Source organism: Cervus canadensis, chromosome 22, assembly GCF_019320065.1.
Source record: "Cervus canadensis isolate Bull #8, Minnesota chromosome 22, ASM1932006v1, whole genome shotgun sequence".
NCBI classification, from domain to species: Eukaryota; Metazoa; Chordata; class Mammalia; order Artiodactyla; family Cervidae; genus Cervus; species Cervus canadensis.
This window is the reverse complement of record NC_057407.1, coordinates 45,135,450-45,161,082: the sequence shown is the minus strand read 5'-3', so window position 1 is coordinate 45,161,082 and position 25,633 is coordinate 45,135,450. Positions and strand designations below refer to the sequence as shown.

At 42.4% G+C, this 25,633-nt stretch overlaps 1 protein-coding gene across 3 annotated transcripts in view; it reads right to left on the bottom strand.

The window, feature by feature from the left end:
* ULK4 (unc-51 like kinase 4) overlaps positions 1–25,633 on the bottom strand; it is a 502,923-nt gene that overhangs the window by 234,178 nt on the left and 243,112 nt on the right. For all 3 annotated transcript variants that reach the window (XM_043443377.1, XM_043443375.1, XM_043443376.1), the window contains one exon: positions 9,210–9,315. In XM_043443377.1, the coding sequence (XP_043299312.1) occupies positions 9,210–9,315 (106 nt within the window). The remainder of the gene's footprint in view (positions 1–9,209; positions 9,316–25,633) is intronic.

Genomic DNA, 25,633 nt, shown 5'->3' with positions numbered 1-25,633 from the left:
GCTTCATCCTCTCCCCTGGCTCAGCGTCTCCTCTGCTGTAGCTGCATTGGCCTCCCTGCTGCTCCTCACCCGGCAGGCAGGCTCCCACCCTGGATTCACACCTACTGTTCTCTCCACCCACCTTCGCCCAGGTATCTGCATGGCTGCTTCCTCACTTCCTTCCAGCTTTTACTTAACCACCACCTACACAGTGATGCGTTCCTTGGCTCCCCAGGGTGGGATTTCAACCCTACCTCCATGCAGACACCTCTAGCCCCCCACTTTTCCTTTTTTCTTTTTTTTTTTTTTTCCTTTTTTCTTTTAAATCAGTGTTTATCATCATGTGACAGCTAACATTATCTAACACAAACTTTCTTGTTCATTGTTTTGATTTGTGGTTTATTTTTTCCATCAGAATGGAAGTGCCATGCAGGCAGAAATCTTGCCAATTTTGTTCATTTTGTTCATTGTTCATTCGTCACACCAAGAACAATACCTGGTATATAAACATTTGTTGACAGACTGAATGAACTAGATAAGAGTGGGAAATCATCTGTTTTGTAAATAAAATCTTACTGAGACACAGTCATGCTCATCCCTTTATATATTTATTCTCTATGGCAATTTTTGTGCTATAGGAGCAGAATTAAGTAAGATGTATGTATTTATTATGATTTTTAGATTAAGCCCTTAGGGCAAATATTTCATTTTTTCTTCACGCAACTATGAAGGTAGTAATCTCTTCTGAATATATTCATTTAAATTTAATTTTCAGTTTTTCTTGAGTTGAAGCATAGTTTAACAACTAAATTTTACAAATATGTTGATGTGAAGACTTGAGAGCAGTTTTGGGAGAATTTGAGTTAGGTACTGTACAAGAGGGGCTGGAAAACCACGGCCAGTGAGTTGACCACCTAATTTTGTAAAGAAAACTGATGGACAAGGGCCATTACCACTCACATCTGGATTCTCTGTCCTGTTGCCTACTATACTGGCAGTATTCAGCAGTGGTGGCAAAGATCACATGGCCCTACAAACCTAAAATATTTACTATCTGGTCCTTTACACAAAAAGTTTGCCGACTTCGCCTCTTTAACATCATTCTGAACATTATCCTTAAACACAAAAGAATCGAAGAGAGCTATTAAATACACCGTCAAAGCTCAAACAACTCTCACAGTAATTTTCTGGTCTCTTGAGGAAACACCAACTTAGGCAGTTTTATAATATACCTAGCAAGAAATGAGTGTTTTGATTTCTGACACACCGTAAACCCATGAGGACAAACATAATTTCCCTAAACGGTCCTGTGGAGGTGCTACAGTTTTTTGGCTGCCACAGTCTGTCATGTAAATCCATTATGCTGACAGCTCTGCTGGTTAAGACTGAAGCTGGAATTAATATCCATTATCTAAAGGTCATTGCACAGGAACGAGCCGGCATCCAATTTTAAATGTTAATAACAGTAACATTTTTTCAAATATAAACAAAAGGTCTTACTTTGTTTTTTAATTATTTCCCTTAAACACTTCATTTAAAAATGAAAATGTTAAAGCAAAAAACCTGGATGATACAATGCAGGTACACACTGGTGTTGTGTCGATGACCCTACCTCTCAGAGTCTGCGTGCTTATGGGATGCGCAGAGGCTGTGTTGAGGTTCTCACCCGTACTACCTACCACTCCTCACTGAGTCTAAGATGCCAGAGATCATAAGGAACCACACCATTTTACATACCACTAACAAAGAAAAAATGCTGCCACTTACATGGCACACACTTTATCACTTAGAACTGCATCTTATACTCAATGCATGCGCTCTGAGGCATATTTTGATGTGGATTTTCTCATACACTGCCTTTATGACACACAAAAGGGGATGTCTACGCACAATGAATTGCTTGAGTTTTTCTTAAAAGTCCTTCCCATTTGGAGACTGACTCCTCTTATTTGTCAACCTGGAATCATCCAACCTCTGTACTGTTTCGCAAGTGTGGCTCCATCAGAACGTGGATGCAGGACAGTACTATGATGCACCTCTTCCGAGGTGTCTGGGTTCACTTCCGGGACACTCACACTCATTCCACAAGGTTCAACGCACACATGCCAACAGCAGAAACTACACTGGGACTGCCGTCTGGACACCAGTGCTGATGCACTCATTTCAGAGATATTAAAGCTGAGGGGGGAAACGGATGCTTTAGAACTCGTCCCTTCACTGTTAGTATGTGGTCCAACAACGAAATTCAGTCAGACACTGGCCTAACACAGCACCACACTGAAGCACTTAAAGGCGGGAATAATCATCTCCACTTCATCTGCACCACAGCTCCCTTGTAACAGGACGATTTTCAAAGTATTAATGTTACAAGTAACTGTAACGTTTGGAATAGGGAATTTAATTCTGTATGAAATGTAATGAATACATACATTGATGACTGAGCCAGAATTGACCCAAAATAAAAACTAACAAGAAGACTTTATTCAAACCAACCACAAACATTCAAGCCCATACAGTGGCAGATCATTAGTGACTCCTCTTGTGGCCACACCCCACTGAATCTTAGTATACTCTGGGCTGGCAAACACTCAACAGATCTCTTACCCAACTTTGGAAAAATCAGCCACACTGAGTAGCCAAGAAGTCTGTAGAGCAACCGAGTGTGATGAAAAGACACACCTTGTGTATCTCTGGAGAAGGGAAACAGATTTCCCACAGTCACACCTCTCCTCCCCACTAACCACTAGCAAGGGCCAGGAAAGTGATCCCAGCCTCAGTGTACCCCAGAACCCCACACTTACCCGCTTCCTCACCCCACCACACTTGCAGATTAACCACCTTTCTTAAGACCACCTGGACTCCTGGCGATTTTGTTCTAGCAGGCAGTAAACTTCTTTGTGAATCTTTTGACCTTGAAGGGCTTAGTCTTATTCTTTGTCAGGACAGGTCTATAGTTTAATTCATAGCCCTAGGAATTAGTCCAGGGCTTTCCAAGTGGTGCTAGTGGTAAGAATCCGCCTGCCAATGCAGAAGACATAAGAGACATGGGTTCAATCCCTGGGTCAGGAAGATCCCCTGGAGCAGGAAATGGCAACCCACTACTGAAAAATATCCCATAGACAGAGGAGCGTGGCAGACCACAGTTCATGGGGTTGCAAATAGCTGGACACAACTGAAGTGACTTAGCATAGCATGCACAGGACATGATTGAAAGGCTATGGAAGGTCTAGACTAGCATCTGGTTTCAGGCTGATGTAACTACTTAGGACCATAGTAAGGTACCACCCAGTAGCTAGACTGGAATTCCTACATCCCCCATGAGCATAATCTCTGCTGTATCAATCCAGCTCTCAACCTTATGGCATCTGCTCTATCCTTTTTCTAGGCCTAACAGAATCCTGTTCTGTGCATGCCCACTGCAGCCCAGCCCTCACAAAGGACCTGTGTGAAACCTCCATTAGACTTCTGGGCCCGATCTCTCTTTGCATCTCTTCTCTTATACTCTCCCCTGTGAACCTTCACTAGTTCTCATTCCTGCACACTGAACTCTTCCTCCCTAACTCGGCAAGACCTTGGTATTCTTCTTGGACTCTGCTTCCATAAACAGGCAAGAAAACAAGCAAAGAGAACAAAAACAAAGAGTGTGATGAGGTTCACCTCATGTTTCGCTTCTCAAGGCTCAGAACCCAATGTTGCCTATTTTCCAGTGACTGAAAACAAACTGCTTCACATGTTTTGTTGAATTTTCCTGTTGTTTTGGTGGGAGGGCATGTTAGTATCAGTTACCGTCAAGAGAGAAATCCTATATGCACTTTCCCAAGTATACATATTAAATCATGAAAATTGACCATATATTAGCTACAAGAAAACCTTAATAAATTCTAAAAAGACAAAACAGTACTGCCGAAACTTGCTGACCATAGTGCAATAAAACTAGAAAGAACAAAATTAATAAAACAAAATAAACCCTCACTGTTAAACAATTATTGGCTCAATGAAGGAACGTACACCAAAACTGAAATATATGCAGAAAACAAAAACAATGGATGCACTACAGATCAGAATCCAATACTGGAAGAAAATTCATAGCTTTAAATATTTTAATGATAAAGCAAAAAGGAGATAAATGAATTAAGCATTCACAAAGAGTGAATCAGTAGATAAAAGAAGAATTTTTTTTAAACTAGGACTAATACGCAAATTCCCAAACTGGCCTAAATACTATATGCACATTTGTATACGCACACAAATGCGCACATAATAGTTAAAACCATTATCTTAACTAATCAATAAAATTACAAAAGTGCAAATACATATATATATTTTGGAATATATGCATTATATATAAATACATATATAATATATTTAAATGCATATATAAAAAATATATATAAATGGAAGCAGGAAGTTAACTTCTGAAACCTAAGAAAACAAAAGAATTATGAGAAGCTATTCTGTCCAAGTCTATAGATTTGAAAGTGTGTGTGAAATGAAGACATTCTAGGAAAATATAATATCCTATAACTGACTCTATAAAAGATGGGAAAATGAAAAAAGATTTACTATCACTGTGGAAATAGAGAATGGTGTCAAAGAGCTATCACAGCTACCGTACCTTCAAGAAAGAGAGCAAGCCAGATGGCTTCACAAGGGACTTCTATATAACTTTTAAAAGGTAATATCTAAGATATCTAAACTGTTCCAAAGCCAAAGGAAGAAAGAAAACTTCCTTAAAAAGAAGCAGCAATACAGCAATAACACTAAAATCCAGCAAAAAAGAAACAAGAAACAAAACTATAGGTAAATCACTTATAAACAGCAAAGGAAAATCTTGAATAAAAGATTAACAAAAACCTGAAGCAGCACAATTAAAGAATATTATATCACAATTAACTGTGCTTACTGATCCAAACTGATGCAACTAGGGTGGTTGCATATTAGATAGTCTATTAAATATAATCCATGACATGAATAGATCCAAGGAAAAATCATTTGATCATTTCCAGAGGGGTCAAAAGTCATCATTATTTATTTACTATTATTTATTCTTGATTGCAAAAGATAAAATGTAAACACTTCCTTAACCAGAAAAAAAAGATTCTGAGGCAATACCAAGATATCCTCTATACCACTCTCTGAATCTTGCAATTAGACTAGAGAGAAAAAGTAGAACTATAAAAATTAAAGACTGTTTCTATTTGCAATCATTATTATTACATAACCAGAAAATAAAGAGAATCATCTAGGTCATCACCATGGAAAGTAATAAGAGAATAAACCTAGAGACAAAGTTAATAAACGGAAATTAAAAAAACTTTCAAACACATACTTAAAAAAATAATTGAAAACTAAACTGGTAGAAAATTCCTTATTTCTGATAGCAAGTAAAAAAGGATAAAATATCTTGGGAGAGATAAACAGGAAGAAATGCATATGGCCTATATAAAGAAAACTATAAAGAAAGAAAAGTCAAACAAATGGGAAAACATAACATGCGCTTAGATCCAGAGACAAGTAATCTCACGTGCCCTGATGGAAGTATAAACTGTCAGGCTGCTTACGACAACCTGTCAATACCCATGGAAATTACAGACGCATATACCCCTTGAGAAGGAAATGGCAACCCACTCCAGTGTTCTTGCCTGGAGAATCCCAGGGACAGGGGTGCCTGGTGGGCAGCCATCTATGGGGTCGCACAGAGTCGGACACAACTGAAGCAACTTAGCAGCAGCAGCAGATATCCCTTGATCTAGTGATTCTAACCCCAGGAATTTACTCTGTAGATAGTTCTGCTCCCATGTGAAGGTTATGTGTGCTTAAGAACTGTCTTCAATAGCAAAAGATTGGAAATTACTCATATCCATTAGATTACAGGTTTAGAAACAGTGGAATAGTGGCTGGCTTTCTTTTTCTGGGCTCCAAAATCACAGCAGATGGTGACTGCAGCCATGAAATTAAAAGACGCTTACTCCTTGGAAGGAAAATTATGACCAACCTAGACAGCATATTAAAAAGCAGAGATGTTACTTTGCCAACAAAGGTCCGTCTAGTCAAGGCTATGGTTTTTCCAGTAGTCATGTATGGACGTGAGAATTGGACTGTAAAGAAAGCTGAGCGCCGAAAAATTGATGCTTTTGAACTGTGGTGTTGGAGAAGACTCTTGAGAGTCCCTTGGACTGCAAGGAGATCCAACCAGTCCATCCTAAAGGAAATCAGTCCTGAGTATTCATTGGAAGTGACTGATGCTAAAGCTGAAACTCCAATACTTTGGCCACCTGATGCAAATAACTGACTCCTTGGAAAAGACCCTGATGCTGGGAAAGATTGAAGGAGGGAGGAGAGGGGACGACAGAGGATGAGATGGTTGGATGGCGTCACCGACTCAACGGACATGAGTTTGGGTAAAGTCCGGGAGTTGGTGATGGACAGGGAGGCCTGGCGTGCTGTGATTCATGGGGTCGCAAAGAGTCGGACACAACTGAGTGACTGAACTGAAATGAACCCATAAAACAGAATAGGATGCTGCTGTATAAAAGGATAAATGTTTCAATGTACTAAAATCCCTCAACTCTTGGCAATATTTATTATTGTTGAGAATGCACATGCTTCTTAAGGGAGAAAAAAACCATTGCCAACATTTAGGTATAGTGACCACACAGAAACACAACTCTAAATGTTGGGGGGAAAATCAAAACCGTGACTTAAAGATTTTATCCACTGATCTTGGATTTTTTTAGTTCATTGATCCTTAAAGATTTTATCCATTGATCTTGGATTTTTTTATTCATTGATCCTATTCAAGTCGTATTTTCATGAACATTCAAATGAGAGATTTTATTAATATAAAAGTAGTAAACACTGTGTTTAAGATGTAACAATATTCCCAACTTTATCTATAGATTCAATGCAATCCCGATCAAAGTCCAAGAAAGTTATTTTATGAGTATCAACAAACTGATTCTAAAGTCTATATTAAGGAGAAGAACAAAGTTGAAGGACTGATGCCACCCGACTTAAAGATTTACCTTAAAGCTACAGTCATCAAGACAGTGGGTATTGGTGAAAGTATAAAGCAAATAGGTCAATGGAAGAGAATAGAGAGCCCAGTAACACACTTGGATAAATACAGTTAAATGACCTTTGACAAAGGAGCAAAGGAAACACAATGGAGCAAAGACAGTCTCCCCATCAAACAGTCCTGGAACAGCAACATACAAAAAAAAATCTACCTTATACACTGCACAAACATTAACTCACAATGGATCACAGACCTAATTGTAAAAATTCAAAACTACAAAACTCCTAGAGGATAATGTAGGAGAAAACCTAGATGACACTGGGTATGGTGAAGACTTCTGAGGTAATAACACCATGGACACAATCCATTTTTAAAAATTGATAAACTGGACTTAACTAAAATTAAAACTTTGGCTCTCCAAAAGAATTAAAACACAAGTCACAGATTGGGAGAAAATATTTGCAAAAGACACATCTGATAAAGGACTTTATCCAACAAATGCAAAGAACTCTTGAAACCCAAGAGCAAGAAGAAAAAATAATCCAATTAAAAATTAAGTTAAAGATTTTAGCAGAGACCTCCACCAGAGAAGATACACAAATGGGAAACAAGAATATAAGAAAATGCTTCACATTGTATACCATCAGGGAAAGGGAAATTAAAACAAGGAGCTACCATGACCACTTAACAGAACATCCAAAACCCAGAACACTGACAACACCCAAAACTGGCAAGGGTATTGAGGAACAAAAACTCTCATTCACTTTGGGAATGCACAACGGTACAGCCACACTGGGAGACAGTTTGGCATCCCTTAAAAAATGAAATAATTAGCATACTATTAGCAAGTACACTCTTCAGTATTTACCTAAAGGAGTTCAAAACTTATGTCCACACAAAAACCTTAATATTTATAGCAGCTTTATTCATAATTGCCAAAACCTGGAAGCAACCAAGATGTCCTTCATTAGGTGAATGGATTAACAAACTGCAGTACCTCCATACAGTAGAGAATTTTATTCAGTACTAAAATGAAATGAGGCATCAAACCGCGAAAACACATGGAAGAACCTTAAATTAATATTACTGAGTGAAAAAAAGCCAGTCTGAAAAGGTGACATACTGTGTGATTCTAACTTTATGATGTTCTGGAAGGGGCAAAACTGTGTAGACAGTAAAAAGATCAGAGGTTGTACAGGGCAGTGGGGATGGACAGGTAGAGCACAGAGGACTGGTAAGCCGATGAAAACACACCGTACAATATGATAATGGATGGATGGATGTCATTATGCATGCATGCTCAGTCGCTTCTGCTGTGTCTGACTCTCTGCGACCCCATGGACAGTAGCCTGCTAGGTCCTATGTCCATGGGATTTTCCCGGCAAGAATACTAGAGTGGGTTGCTCTGCCACCCTCCAGGAGATGTTCCTGACCAAGGGACTGAACCTGTGTCTCCTGCGCCCCCTGCACTGCAGGCGAGCACCTTACCGTTGGGTCACACCGGGGAAGCCCCAAATGTCATTATACACTTGTCCAAACACAGAGAAAGTACAAAATCAAGAGTGAGCCTGAATGTAAACTACGAACTCTGGGTGATTATTATATCAATGTACATTTATCTTTGGCAAAAAAATAAAAAAAATATCACTTTGGTGAGTGATACTGATAATGGGGTATGCTCTCCATGTGTGGGGACAGGGGTTATATGGGAAATTTCTGTACTGCCCTCCCAATTTGGTTTGAAACCTAAAACAAACAAACAAACAAAAAATTGAACTCTTCAATTGAGCTCTTTAATTTATAAGTTTTTCATTTCAGTATTACAGATATGCATAAGATGTAAAGTAAAGCCACCCTCAACTCATTCAGTCTCATTTTCCAAGGTGATTTTGAGCATATATGTTTTTATTTTGATTGGTAGCAAAAAGTCTACACAGGATGCATACATTTTCATTTCTTGATCTATCATCTGTAAGGAGTGCCTATTGATTTTGTGTCATGAACAAGAATGAATTAACTCTGAGACACTATCAAAATCCAACCAGACTTCCCATTTGTGCTGGTAATATTATTGTATTTGTAGACCTTTAAGCATCTATTTTGATTGATCAACTCTAAGTAGTACTTGTTAACTGTCTACTATGTGAGATGATGAAACTTATAAATAGGCAAAATTCAACATAATTAAAGATGAATTCTAAGAAGCATTTACCTTGTTCATAAAGTAGCTTCATATTCGAATCTTTGCAGGCAACCAGATTGTTGAGCAATGCAACCACACTTTGCATGGTGTTACCCAGAATGTTCTCCTGATGTTCCTGCAACAGAGTACCATTTTCATCATAACTGTACAGAAACAGAGAAACATCATTACATCATAAAAGAGACAAATGGTCACATGACTGACCTCCCTTCATTCTTTTTTTTGTTTTTCTATTTTTTTATTTTTATTTAGTTGGAGGCTAATTACTTTACAATATTGTAGTGGTTTTTGCCATACATTGACATGAATCAGCCATGGATTTACATGTGTTCCCCATCCTGATCCCCCCTTCCATCTCCCTCCCCACCCCATCCCTCTGGGTCTTCCCAGTGAACCAACCCCAAGCACTTGTCTCATGCATCCAACCTGGGCTGGTGATCTGTTTCACTATAGACAATATACATGTTTCAGTGCTATTCTCTCAGATCATCCCACCCTCGCCTTCCCCACAAAGTCCAAAAGTCTGTTCTATGCATCTGTATCTCTTTTTCTGTCCTGCATATAGGGTTATCGTTACCATCTTTTTAAATTCCATATATATGTGTTAGTATGCTGTAATGTTCTTTATCTTTCTGGCTTACTTCACTCCGTATAATGGGCTCCAGTTTCATCCATCTCATTAGAACTGATTCAAATGTATTCTTTTTAACGGCTGAGTAATATTCCATGGTGTATATGTACCACAGCTTCCTTATCCATTCGTCTGCTGATGGGCATCTAGGTTGCTTCCATGTCCTGGCTATTATAAACAGTGCTGCGATGAACACTGGGGTACACGTGTCTCTTTCAATTTTTGTTTCCTTGGTGTGTATGCCCAGGAGTGGGATTGCTGGGTCATATGGCAGTTCTATTTCCAGTTTTTTAAGAAATCTCCACACTGTTTTCCATAGCGGCTGTACTAGTTTGCATTCCCACCAACAGTGTAAGAGGGTTCCCTTTTCTCCACACCCTCTCCAGCATTTATTGCTTGTAGACTTTTGGATAGCAGCCATTCTGACTGGCACCTCATTGTGGTTTTGATTTGCATTTCTCTGATAATGAGTGATGTTGAGCATCTTTTCATGTGTTTGTTAGCCATCTGTATGTCTTCTTTGGAGAAATGTCTATTTAGTTCTTTGGCCCATTTTTTGATTGGTGACCTGCCTTCATTCTTTGTACGAGGTTGGGTGATTATCTTTTTCCACTCGAATGAGGCAAAATTCCTCTATGTTAAGGTCCCATCGGTGAGTCAGGTGAGCTGGGAGGCAGCGTGAACCACGCAGGGCACCAGCATGGTTGCATGCTGTCCCCTGCCCACGCGCTGAGGGACAACCACTCTGCCCTCGGGGCTTCTGATGGGCAACTAAGGAGTCAGAGTGACTAGAGGTCAAGTACGTGGAACTTATGAAACCACATCTGAAAGTGACTTTGAGATCACGAAAGAAAAACTTCTTAAAGAAATATTTCTGCAGTTTTGAGAGTCAACTGTTACTGCTGTTCTCCTTCCTCACTCTTACACATGGCTGGTGATGTTGAACATGACTTACTGAAGCACTGCTTCAGTGTAATAAACTATACAGGGACCCGAAAGAGTGAACTCTGCTTTCCCTAACACTTCACATAGCATACCAGGGAGTAACTTTGGTCCAATTTCTCATTGACAAGACACAAAAGATAACTTCTAACTTTTTAAGGGATCCCAAAGATTTTCTTTTGAAATACGTTTAGAGTCACAGCAGAGTTGTGAAGACAGCATACAGAGTCTCCATACACCCTTCACCTGGCTTCCCCTGTTAGCATCTCATCCAACCAAAGTACGTTGATCAAAACTAAGGCACCACTGGTATGGTTCTAATAACAAAACTAAAGACTATTCAAATGTCACATTTTCGCTAACTTTCTTTTCTGTTCCAGGATCCAGTACAGGATCCCATTTTGCATTGAGAATTAAGTCTTTTTTACAACTTTTATTTACAAAGTGCCCACTGTTCTAGGTACTTGGCTTATATCAGTGAATAAAACAAACCAAAATTTTTTTTTTAATTTTCAAAAAGCAGCCCCACCCTTGTGGAATTTACATGTAGCAGGGGGGAAGACAATAATTACATTCTATGTTAAAGGATGAAACACACTGCAAGAGGAAACGGAACAGGGAACAGTGGTTTGGGGGTGCTGTAGGGGAAGGTTACAACTTTAAACAAAGCAAGTAAGGCATACCTCCTTCAGAAGACCACATCTGACCACATCTGGATTGGTACTTTTACTATTTTACTATACTGCCAGGTTCTATTTGCTTGTTTATTTTAGAACAGTTACATCAATGTTTATCCAGCCCAGCATTTTGTATGATGTACTCTGCATATAAGTTAAATAAGCAGGATGACAATATACAGCCTTAACGTAATCCTTTTCTGATTTGGAACCAGTCTGTTGTTCCATGTCCAGCTCTAATTGTTGCTTCTTGACCTGCATACATGTTTCTCAGGAGGCAGGTAAGGTGGTCTGGTATTCCCATCTCTTTCAGAATTTTCCACAGTTGATTGTGATCCACACAGTCAAAGGCTTTGGCATAGTCAATAAAGCAGAAGTAGATGTTTTTTCTGGAACTCTCTTGCTTTTTTGATGATCCAGCAGATGTTGGCAAGTTGATCTCTGGCTCCTCTGCCTTTTCTAAATCCAGTTTGAACATATGGAAGTTCATGGTTCATGTATTGCTGAAGCCTGGCTTGGAGAATTTTGAGTATAACTTAGCTAGCATGTGAGATGAGTGCAATTGTGTGGTGGTTTGAACATTCTCTGGCATTGCCTTTCTTTGGGATTGGAATGAAAACTGACCTTTTCCAGTCCTGTGGCCACTGCTGAGTTTTCCAAATTTGCTGACATATTGAGTACAGCACTATCTCAGCATCATCTTCAGGATTTGAAATAGCTCAACTGGAATTCCATCATCTCCACTAGCTTTGTTCGTAGTGATGCTTCCTAAGGCCCAGTTGACTTTGCTTTCCAGGATGTCTGGCTCTATGTGAGTGATCATACTGTGATTATCTGGGTCATGAAGATCTTTTTTGTATAGTTCTGTGTATTCTTGCTACCTCTTCTTAATATCTTCTGCTTCTGTTAGGTCCATCCCACTGCTGTCCTTTATTGTGCTCATCTTTACATGAAATATTCCCCTGGTATCTCTAATTTTCTTGAAGAGATCTCTAGTCTTTCCCACTCTATTGTTTTCCTCATTTTTTTGCACTGATCGATGAGGAAGGCTTTCTTATCTCTCCTTGCTATTCTTTGGAATTCGGCATTCAAATGGATATACCTTTCCTTTCCTCCTTTGCCTTTAGCTTCTCTTCTTTTCTGGGCTATTTGTAAAGCCTTGTCAAACATCCATTTTGCCTTTTTGCATTTCTTTTCCTTGGGGATGGTCTTGTTCACTGCCTCCTGTACAATGCCACGAACCTCGGTCCATAGTTCTTCAGGCACTCTATCAGATCTGATCCCCTGAATCTCTTTGTCACTTCTACTGTGTAATCGTAAGAGATTTCATTATGATATATCTGAATAGTCTAGTGGATTTCCCTACTTTCTTCAATTTAAGTCTGAATTTGGCAATAAAGCATTCATGATCTGAGCCACGGTCAGCTCCTGGTCTTGTTTTTGCTGACTGTATATAGCTTCTCCATCTTTGGCAGCAAAGAATATAATCAATCTGATTTCAGTTTTGACCATAAGGTCATCAATAACCTCAGATACGCAGATGACACCATCCTTACGGCAGAAAGTGAAGAAGAACTAAAGAGCCTCTTGATGAAACTGAAAGATGAGAGTGTTGGCTTAAAACTCAACATTCAGAAAACTAAGATCATGGCATCCAGTCCCATCACTTCATGGCAAATAGATGAGGAAACAATGGAAACAGTGAGAGACTTTATTTTCTTGGGCTCCAAAATCACTGCAGATGGTGACTGCAGCCATGAAATTAAAAGACACTTGCTCCTTGGAAGAAAAGCTATGACCAACCTAGATAGCATATTAAAAAGCAGAGACATTACTTTACCAACAAAGGTCTGTCTAGTCAAAGCTATGGTTTTTCCAGTAGTCATGTATGGATGTGAGAGTTGGACCATAAAGAAAGCTGAGCACCAAAGAATTGATGCTTTTGAACTGTGGTGTTGGACTCAGTTCAAGTCTCTTGAGAGTGCCTTGGACTGCAAGGAGATCAAACCAGTCCATCCTAAAGGAAATTAGTCCTGAACATTCATTGGAAGGACTGATGCTGAAGCTGAAACTCCAGTACTTTGACCACCTTATGCAAAGAACCGATTCGTTGGAAAAGACCCTCATGCTGGGAAAGATTGAAGTTGGGAGGAAAAGGGACAACAGAGGATGAGATGGTTGGATGGCATCATCAACGTGATGGACATGAGTTTGAGTAAGTTCCAGGAGTTGGTGATGGACAGGGAAGCCTGATGTGCTACAGTCCATGCGGTCACAAAGAGTTGGACACGACTGAGAGACTGAACTGAATTGCCATCAATGTTCTCCAGTGTTAATGGCCTATGAGTTACATCTTCATCTGAATTTAGTATCAGTTTGATGACACCCTTTGTCCCTTCATTTTATTCCACAAACATTTATTGTGCATCTAATATCTATTTCTGGGTGAGATGGTAGAACTCCCTAGTATTTAATAAAAGCAACTGGGATCAGTGTATTTTTCTGGTAGATCTTCACATATTTTTTTGAAAAACATCTTAGCATGCATACTGATCCACCTTTATGACCATTTTCCAAGAAAATCATCTATAATGTCCCAAGTTTTCAAACATACTGTAACAGAATCATACAGAACAATCTCTCCTATCTTCACCTATCTTCTCCGAGCTGACCGACATCACCTTTTACACTATCTCCTCCCTCTTCTTGATCAGACTCACCAAAGCCTTGCCTATATTACTGGTCTTTTCAGGGAGCCAGCTTTCCATTTTAGTCAAGAATCTATGTTTGTGACTTTGAGTTGGTCACTACAAATGTATGCAATTCCCACTTTCCTCTCCTAGATATATAGGAGGATGGCCCTTTCCTGCCCACTCATATACTTAGAGTTGCCCCAAAGACTGGCTTTGGCCAATTGGACTCATTTGGGCAGAAGTTTTAAGGGCTAGAGATGGCTTCATTGGCATATCCTTCCTCTGCCTTGTGACCAGTCTGGAGGGAATATGCACCAATAGCCCAGGCCTCAGAATGAGGACCTTCATCAGAGCTGCTCGGAGTCCCTTGATGAACACATGGTTTCCAAAAGCTCACAAAAACATCAACATGGCATCGGGCTCTAAACTGCAGTCATCAGACATGTACATCCCACCAATGGGAGTCACTCTATTTCTTCAGCCTAATCATCTACAAAAGGTCTGCTTCCCAAATATCAATGCCTGGAAAGTTCTATTCTTTAGAAACACAGGTATTAAAGTGGATATTCGTGTTTGACTGTTTCACTGACACCAGCTTAAGAATATTAATGTGGAAGCAATGGGCTACCACCAATTTCATCTAATTATTCTTACAATTGGTTGGAGGGAAAGGATGATTAATAAGCACCAAGATGACATGACATGTTACTCATGATAAAGTAGCTAACGATACAAAGGAAACTTATTCTTGTGAAGAATAAAGACAGTAATAAATCTCTTCTTTTGTTTCCATTTGGTAAAATTATACCAGTCCTTGTTCAAAGGCCAGTCTGTCAGAAAATATAGGTCAGTTTTACTAGAGATAAATCCACTGTTCCTTTCATAAACATACTTTTGTGACTATATATGATCTTTCTATGCTCTTGGAAGTCTTTTTGGCTTGTTCTAAAGTCAATGCTTCAGTTTTTCCTGGTGCTCAAAAGTGACAGTTACTTGTTGATAAAGGAATTTTCTTTAAGTACAAAAGTCAACTTTTCAAACCTCCATTACCCCTGAAAACTAAGAGCCCAGGAATGTACCCCAGCCAATTAAGGCCTGAGACTCCCGGCCTGGAGTTTCCAGAGTCACTATAGAAGGAGGGGCTCTGCCAGCCCCACAGTGCTTCATCTGCAGAAGGGCATAAAGGTGTACTCTGGCTATCAAGAGCCCCCACTAACCTTATCACTGGAAATGCTCAGAGCACAATATCTGAAGCAGAGAATAGAGACCAAAGATCCTATAACCAGACTGGGAGACATGGCTCCTTTTCTATTTCAGCCATTATTCAAAACACTTTGTTTTAATTTCTTTGCTACTGATTTTTTTTTTTTCTTTTTTTTTTCTTCCATTTATTTTTATTAGTTGGAGGCTAAGCATGGGAGAAGGCAAGGGTGGGATGATCTGAGAGAAAAGCATCGAAACATATATATTATCAAGTGTGAAACAGATCACCAGTCCAGGTTGGATGCATGAGACAAGTGCTCGGGGCTGGTGCACTGGGAAGACCCAGAGGGATGGGATAGGGAGGGAGGTGGGAGGGGGGTTCAGGATGGGGAACACATGTAAATCCATAGCTGATTCATGCTATTGATTTTTTAAACTATTCATAGACCGTGAACTTTGTTCAGTATAAAATAGGGGCTTTGTTAAAATTATATTCACTTCTTCCCTCTTGTACCTACAAGAATGCTTCTTACTTAGTTTGAAAGAGAGAAACCATAGAACATAGTGACTGTGCCTGCTCAAGACAACGATGTGGTTCTCTAGGGGAAATCAGATGGTAACTGCTGTGGCCTGGAACTTAATTTCCCCCAAAAACAATGCTCAAGACATGACAAGAGCAGTTGAGAAGGTATGAAAGTGAATTAAGCACACTTCTATTAATTTCTATCAAATTGAGTTACTTCACTTCTCTTAGCAACTTTAATAAGATTTGTTCCTGCGGTTCACAACCACATTCATAGCCCACAGGGGATAAGTTATGCTATGAAAAACATAATATTTCTTTCAAAGCCAGAGTAGAGAATTATATGAAGGGAGAGGACATCAGGGTAAATATGTGGGGACCCTGGAAGATTAGGGTAAAGAGGAAAGGAACCACAAGTTTGATTCAAAGACCACAGGCCAGAGATGGAGGGGAGGGATAACGCTGATGAAAGGCTGTGTCTTCATTAGATGTTCCTTTAAGACAGCCCCTCTCCCTAAAGAGAGTCCCACAGCTCACTAACAAAACAAGGGGTCCACACCACTGATGCCCCAACACATGCAGTAAGAGCAGTGTAAGGAGAGAGGGAGTCCTTTAATGACCACAGCAGGGCCTCGGGCACAGGGTCCGGGGCCAGCACACCAGCAGCTTCTGCGCTGATGGCGGCAGAGCAGCCACACGAGCCCGAGCATGGACAAGGCGGAAGTGAAAAGACACTAATAAGGGACTACACGCTATGGCCCGTACCTCAAACCCTCGACCTGGATCATCTCACTTAATCCTCACCAAAACCCCGAAGTGGCTACAAATCCCCCCTTCTCACAGATACGGGCTCTGAGGTTAAGGAGGTGAAGTGTCACTCGCCAAAGATCACCGAGCTTCTTGATTGTGAGGCTGGGATTCAATCTAGGAGATGGAAGGTGACCCTTGATCACCAAGCAACGCTGCCTAGTGAAGACAGAGCAGGAGGGCGGAGTGCAGGACATCAGGGTCACTGGTCAGCCCATCCCAGGTTAACCAACACGACCTGAGGACCAGGGACATAAAGGACTCTGGAGCAGGGGGTGGAAAGAGGACAGACAGACTGATTTAGGCTGCTGTTCTAACACTGCCCTCTAACTTCTCTGGCTACAACATGCCCAGCCCTGTGTTACCACCACTGGGACCTCCTGGCTTCAAAAGATCCCTTAATATGCATGGCCTGTCATGAGATATGCAACCCGGGAAGTAAGATGTGGGTATTTGGCAACTACAGGACAGGAAAGAATGAGCGTACCACACCCAAGAATGAAGTTACACAGTGGCCCCACAGTCAACAGTCACAGGACTGAGACACTCAGCGTCAGCATTGGCTGAGGGGTAAGAATGGAAGCTGAGCTCAGGGCAGAAGGAGAAGCCGGCACTGCCCTCCCACAAAGACACCCAAGACGATCCTTACTGCACTTGAGGATTATGACGACAATCCTCAACCCCTCCGTCCAGAACCCAATAAGGAGAGCTGACCTAATTTGTGTGCCCCAACGCCATGGTGTACGGACATTTAATAAACAGGGCACTTGAGAGTTCTAATAAAACAGCGTTTGCCAGTAGAGATAATTAGAATTGAAGCCGCAAAATTCTAGTGTTTGGCAACATAGATGAAACAACTTCATTAAGATGTACAGCTTCAGCAAATGAAAGGCAGGAGAGCAGCGGACCCTGAAGAATCAGCCTTCTTGAAACTAATTGCTTCAGTGCTTAAAGGGGACAGCTCCACAACACCAAGGGCACAGCAAGGAAATGCTGCTGGAAAGCCATCAGCCTTCCCAAAGCGCGCTCACTGTAAAGACAGCGTCAGACTCCATTCCAGCATATGAAGGTGGAAGTGGCACTGGAAGACTTCAGATGAAAATGTTGGGCTGGGGTCTCAACAGTCAAGGTAGGAGATACCTCTAACGATCAACAGTAAGAATGAACCGTGGTCACTCCCTTCTGCCCTTGGTGTGGGCCGGAACTCAAAAGACAACATATCAGAAGACAAGAACCGATCCTGGGAGGTTAGGAAGGAGCCACTGAGAGAATGAGAAGTAGAAGCACACGCAAATGACACGCACACGACATCCACGATCTCCCTGAAACGAACACACAGCACACCCCACTCAGCGCGCAGGTTCAGACTACGTTTCGGGGTGGGGGCGGGGGGCGGGCTCATGTTGCTGCGCCGCCTGGACCGTGCAGGCATGTGCACTTGGTACAGAGGTGTTGCCACAGGACACAGGGTGGCATCAACCCACGATCCTTTTCTATCTTCTCCTGCATGGCCAGACTCCGAGAGATCTGGAGCCTGCAGAAAGGAGCCTGCATCACGGAACCACAAACACTACCATGTGTAACAAAGACAGCCAGAGGGAATTTGCTGTATGGCTCAGGGGGCTGAAACCCAGTGCTCTGTGACAACCTGGGGGGTGGGATGGGGTGGGAGGAGATTCAGGAGGGAGGGGACATATGTATGCCTGTGGCTGATTCACGGTGATGGATAGCACCAACCAACACAGTATTTGTAACATCACTGTCCTCCAATTAAACATTTAAAAAATTCTTTTCTAAATAGGAGCCTGCGGAGCACCCAAACAACATTGAGTCCACATGTGGGGAGAAGGTCACTTTCATATGACTGAGTTTTCCACAAGGCTGTTCCACCAGCAGCACTAACTCGATGGAATCTAAACTGAGCTCGGCTCCTTCGCCCTCACTCTTCTTCTTTTCTGTTTCCCATTTTAATGAACCCTCCGATCTGCCTGGCTGCCCGGCCATGCATCTTTGAATCACCAGAGATGACTGCCTCTACTCTTGTCTCCCACATCCAACCAGCCACAGCAGCCCCCTGGTTTTCCCCGAGCCCCTCTTCAATCTGCTTTCCATCCCCACTGCCATCTCTTAATGTGTCTCTATCCCTGGCCTCCCCGTCCTGACAACTGACAGCTACTGCTTTTGAAAGCGGCAGAGGTTCATCTCTGCTCCTGGAGCTGACATCTGGGGCCACAGAGTCTGGGGAATGAGCGCACTGGAGGTTACAGGAGATCCATTGATTCCCACAGTCCAGTTTGTTCAAAGTCCCGGCAGGATTCCAAAGCCTGAGAGAGGGAGAAAACCACAAGACCCAGGAGATGACAGAGCAAGGGAGATCCAAGGCCTTGGGCACAGAGTAATTTAAAATGAATTCACTCATGTACCTCATAAATATGTGTAAGTGTTAGTCGCTCAGTTGTGTCTGACTTTTTGGGACCCATGGACTGTAGCCCACCAGGTTCCTCTGTCCATGGAATTTTCGCTCATAAATATAACACATGGGATTTCCTGGGAAGAAAGGACAGGATTTGGGGGTCCCAAGTGGGACTGTTTGGGTGTGAGGGAGCTGGTGCTGGGCCTCTGCTTTGCCAGCCGTGAAGCAGTCACCCAGCTCCTCTGCCCCATGGTCGGAGTTTCATGGGACTTAGCAGGCCCGGAGGAGACTCGCTGGGGTTGGGGGAGGGGACCTGGAAAGGGTCTTCTTCCACCTATAGACAAAACCACATGGTGCTCTTGGCCTAAGAGCCTGGTGGCATAAAATTAACTCCCTTCTTTTAGTTGGATCTCCCTCCATCTTTCTGGTTAGGGACACGAGAGAGAAGACTTTCAGGTGGATTTTAAATGTGACTGACAGGTATGGTGGAGGCCCTCTAGCAGCAAACACGTTACTATTAGCGATGCGTTCCAGTTGGCGCAGACGGGGGTCTGGGTTAACCGGAGCCATCTGTCAACTGGTGTGCCCACGCGGCTCAAGGGTCCCGGTCTGCGCAACACCCCTGGCAGTGCGCTGCGGACGCCCTTCCAGCAGGTTAACACGTCACCGAGTTTCCCCAGTCATGCCCTCTCACATTATCTAGGCTTCCAGCAGGAATATTCCATCCTCTAGGCTTCCAGCAGGAAGATTCCATCCTCTGGGCTTCCAGCAGGAAGATTCCGTCCTCTGGGCTTTCAGCAGGAAGATTCCGTCCTCTAGGCTTCCAGCAGGAAGATTCCGTCCTCTAGGCTTCAAGCAGGAAGATTCCGTCCTCTGGGCTCCCAGGAGGGCCCAAGGCCTCAAGGCAGACGTGGTGGGCCAGGGCCAGTGCTGATCAGGCGGGAGAACCCTGGCCCCAGAGCCAGAGGCAGGCGGCCAGGCCCATGCCCCCAGGGACGGATCGTGTCCCCTTCGTATGTCTGCCTGCAGTGTTGACAGACAGGCCCCTCCTCACCCACAACGTGCTCTCTGAGCTAAGTAAGGCTGGCAGCAGGGCGACGGGGGAGAAAGAAAAAACCCAAGTGTGCGTCCAGACACAAAACCCTTCCTGCCTTCTTCTACCATCCCTGCCACAGTCCAAAGTGAAAACAACAATAATAGTAATAAAAAACAATAATAAAAGTTTGGCAAACAGATTTATTCTTAAAAATTCAGGCCAGATGTCGTCTGCTGTGGCTGGGAGTGGCAGGGGAGGCCACCTTTCTCATGCCGCATGACGTTTCCACCACCATCCTGTGCCTGCCTTCATCACAGCACCTGCCACAACCCCTTAACTCTTGTTCATCCATTCCTGGATCAACGCTAAGCCCTCTGGGGGCAGAATTGGGACTTTAAGCCAGGTCTCCAGAGCCAAGGTGTCGTGGCTGATATGCAGCGGCCTCTGGTAAATTACGGAAATGCTCCATATTCCTTATATGATGAACACAGCTGGGGAAGCGATACATGGCTTGTGGGATGCTCCTTCGAGAAATGAATTTGTCAGCAACTAGAAGCCCCTTCAATCAAGCAATCGATAAATATTTATGGAACACCTAAAATTTGCTATTTAATGGTATGAAACAGAACTACACAAGGATAAAAAATGATCTCTCTCAAAATGTGTTCAATCGGTATCTTATTTACTTTTGAATAATGTTTGCAATAAGGGACACATTCAGATCTTTTGACTTCAAATGAAATTCATAAGAATCTCTCACCTGCTGTGTATGTGTCAAGTACTCACGAAGCACTTGCATCCACACGGAAAATGTACACTCTGAAATTCTGAAAGACCTTGACACAGTTTTAACAGGACCCTCCATTAAAGGTAACTGCTCACCAATAGAAGTAAGTGTCCCATTCGAACGAAAGAAAATATTACATAAGGCGAAGATGAATGAAAAGATCAGCACACAGAATTATCATAAGACAGTTTTCAACTATCGATCTCTTGACTATGGGAGTTTTCCAAGTGTTGGTACTCATAGATCCTGTCTCAAAGCAGTACTAGTAAGTCCTATAGGGAAAAGAAATTAGTGGGAATTGACTACATGTTTATTTAAACCTATGGTTTTGAGGCACATAAAGCAACAATGCAATAAGCAAAAAGAAAACTGAGCTTAAAAAAAAAAAGAGCTTCCTGGCCTGACCATTATTCACCAGCTGGCAAACCTGGAACAAAGCAAGAATCATACTACCAGACTTTGGAAGAATCTTACAGAATTTTCTAGGTCAATCATTTGATTTTAAATATAAAGAAAGAGAAGCCCTAAGAAAGGAAGAGAGGAACAGAGCCTGGACTTAAACTCAGAAGTGCATCTTCCTTTTCCATTACCTCATTTTGCCTTCACAACTTGAAAAATCAAACCAGGGAATGGATAAGGAAGATGTGGTACATGTACTACTCAGCCATAAAAAAGAATGAAATGATGTCATTTGCAGCAACATGGATGCAACCAGAGATCATCATACTAAGTGAAGAAGTCAGAGAAAGACAAATATATCATTTATATATGGAACCTAAAATATGACATAAAGGAACCTATCTATGAAACAGACTCTCAGACATAGAGAACAGACTTGTGGCTGCCAGGGTCTAGGGAGGGACTGAGGGGGAGTTTGGGGTTAGCATACGCAAACTATTTATATAGACTAGATAAACAACAAGGTCCATACAGTAGGTATAGCACAGGGAACTATATTCAATATCCTATGATAAACCATAATAGGAAAGAATACAAAAAATAATGTATATACAAATGAATCACTTCGTTGTACAGCAAAAAATTGGCACAACATTGTAAATCAACTAGATTTTAATAAAAACAATAAAGATCACATCAGGGTATGCAGAATCAAGGAGGTAGCTTTTAAAATGGATAAAATTTGTGTTCACACTGCACAAGTAATAAGTGAAGCATTGCTCCCCGGGGCTGTAGACTCAGTTGTCCTGAACACCTTCTTTGACACGTAGCTCTTATCCTTGAACAGCAAGTGGTAGGTGGGCTACCACTGAGCAAATGAGAAAACCTTAACAAGATGCCTACTGACCCCCAGGCCCTCAAAGCAAATACTTCCTGGATCTGATAGGATTTTTCAACCAGTTTTTGTTGCAGAGGGCCATCTCTAAAGAGAAGATAGAAGAACCAAGCCACTTCACATAGCATAAATGTTCAACAAGGAGCACCTTTTCCCAATAAGTTATTCTGAGCAGGTAACAAATCAGACACCAGGGAAACTGCAAACACATATATGTGATGTTTAAAAATCAGCAGCATAAGGCAGTCCAGATCTCTGTCACTCACCCCAGAATTTGCTACACTGGGTGGGTATTTTATGCATGATCACACTTCTGTTATCAAGTTCCATAATGGAGGGCAATCAGTTTTCCTTTTCTTAGACTCTAGTTAATAACAGCAATATTTGTATAAACACATTGGAACATTTGTTAAGCTCGTTTTGGGCCACCCAGTGATAACAACTATAACATCTTGGAGAATAAACTGGCAGTGTGCAATGGGATAAAATCATCTCAGGGATCTTTCATCTCCTAGATGGGATTTTGTGCCCTTACTGGCATTTAAAAAAATTAACTGGAGTTGGAAGATTCCCTAAGTTCAAGCATAAACTGGGCAGTGTTAATGTGGGCCATGCTGGACCACTATAGGGGGATCAAAGGGTCTTTTGCTGGGTAAAGGTTTGAGAGAAAGGATCAATAAACCAGCAGACCCTGAACATAAGCAGGGCATGGGCTGCCCTGGCATGGGCATGGCCAACAGGAAGTGTCAGGAGACTGACCAACTTGACCAGGGGAGAAAGTGACGGTAAACTGGTCAATGTCCATTTCTGAAGTCGAAAAGAGAATGAGAACTTCAATTAATTCTATACGCTAAGCCAGACTGGAGGTCTAAGAGTCTTGAGACATCAGCCGACCTTCCCCTTTATTATCTGTTCTGGGACGAACACCCTTGGCAGCCCTGGCTCTATGCTATGCTTCCCAGCCTCATCCACGGAGTGCCCATTTGGTCATGACATTGTTTCTGCATGAATGCAACAGTCCCACCAGTCCAGGAGAAGTCCCTGGAGCTCAGGAATTAAGGAGTAAGGAGGAGGGGAAAGGGTAAGCTATAGTGTTTTCATATTTTTAACTCCTATATCTCAAGAAATGAACTTCAGCTTGAAGGGCTTAGATGTCAAATTGGCATCATTAAATTCTTCTCATGCAAGTATGAGGAAAAAAACCAGAAATCAGAATGAGTCCTAAGAACAAGGGGAAGGTAGAAGGATGGGAGGGAGGATGGATAGAAAGGAGACAGACTAGGGAGGGAGAGAGGATGGGAAGGAAGACAAGAGTGTCAGAAAATATTTTCCCAAGAAGAAAAGAGAACCCAGTAGGGTTGAGCTGGGGGTGTAAGCCCTCGTCTGCAGGGGTCAGATCGAGAAGTCTCAGCGTCACCAGGCAGCTGCTCACCTCCACCCGGAATGAAAAGTGAGTCAGAGGCCCAGCACAAGTCCAGCCTCTGGGTGCCTCCCAGTAAACCCTGACCAGTGTTTCAGAGAGAGGAGCACAGAGACAGAGTTCTTGTCCCTGCAAGAACCCTTTACTCCTGTTGGGATGCACGTCATGAACTTATGTTGGTGTGGGGTGAACAAGGAAAGGGTGCTTATCTTTGGGAGCTGTCCCTGGGCTTCAGAGGCACATGGAGCCCATTCTCGGAAGCCTGGATGTCGTTATATGCCAGTCTTACTGGCTAAACTCAGAATCTCATCTCTCAGAGCACAAGTAGCAGGTCAAGCCAACCAACAACCCCACACAACTGTTTAGGAGGCGGGAGAAATCATTCACGGAGCTCCAGTTCTGAAACATTCCACATTAACTATGCTCTGGAGTTCAACAAAACGTGGGCCCTGCTCCCAGCAAGACTCTGCCTCCCACCAGAGAGAGAGGCCAAGAGCAATGACTCTGAGCCACGTCATCCAAGTCACTGTCACCAGATCCAACAAGGGCAGAGAAAGAGGCAAAACCTCACACAGCTGGAAACAGGATGTCTAAAGCCATACAGATGACAGGGAGCCTTTCCCCTACGGCGACTCTGAGGGGCAGAGCACCCAGTGGCTGCCTCATCAGGTGCAGGGCCGTGAGCTCCACTGGAAGCCGGCAGCAGCAGGGGCCGGGGAAAGGGGGGTGAGTACCGCCTTTTGCGGATGCAGAAATGGATTCCCGGGAAGAAATTATCTGCCAGGAGATTCAAGCTAAGGTCTTTCTGTTCCCTAACATCCTTTGATGTTAAACCCAATGCTATGTCTTTACAGACGAATGTCTGAATGAGAGGTAAAACAACCTCAAATGATAATAATTTCTAAGCCTTGTGATTATAACCCAAAACCATTCTGCACCATCTCAAATATTTCTTGGTGGATTATGGCAAAGATCAAACCAGTCAATCCTAAAGGAAATCAACCCTGCATATTCACTGGAAGGACTGATGCTGAAGCTGAAGCTCCAATACTCTGGCCACCTGATGCAAAGAGCCAACTCATTAGAAAAGACCTTGATGCTGGGAAAGATTGACGGCAGGAAGAGAAGCGGACAACAGAGGACGAGATGGTTGGATGGCATCACCAACTCAATGGACATGAGTCTGAGCATGCTCTGGGAGATGGTGAAGGACAGGGAGGCCTGGTGTGCTGCAGTCCATGGGGTCGCGAAGAGTCGGACATGACTGAGTGACTGAACAACAATTTGCAAAGAACACTCAGTTAGCTTTAGGGCTAGACGGGCATCCCCCATCCACCCCATCCCCAGAATGCTCACTGATCAACCCAAGAACAACATAAAGTTGTGATATAAGGTGAAAAGAAAAATCCTCAGAATCTTGCTTTTCCTTAGACCCCTAAAAGAATCCCACAGAGCAGAATCCAGCTGAGTTACTATGAAGACCAACTATGGCACGTAAATGTTGGAAGGGTGGGAGAAAAGAGTATGTTTATGAATTACTGTCCTCTTAATCACAGGGTTTTATAACACAGAAAACAAAACTGACTTGAAGAGAATAAACGAATGATTCTACGATACCACACTGAAAAAAAAAAAAAGGTTTCAATGTGACACTGCATAAATTTTAAAACATACAAATTCATACACTCACACAGACATACACAAAACTATGTTTACCAAGTACTATGTGAACAATTTGTTGGTCTTTCATCATTTTGAGTGGTATGCCCAACTGATATCCTCCTGTATTACAGAAAACGAGTATATTATTTTGAAGAAGGTAAAAAATGAAAAATCTCCACACACAACTGAATGTCACTCCTTCAACAATCTGTCCTGAAGACCAGCATATGCCAGGCCCACCCTGGATCCTAATGAAGCGCCCCAAACCTGCCCCAAGACACCTGCCGCTGGGTAGCTGCCCATCCGGTGGGCGGGCAGGGCAGACAGAACAGGCTAAGGGGCGGT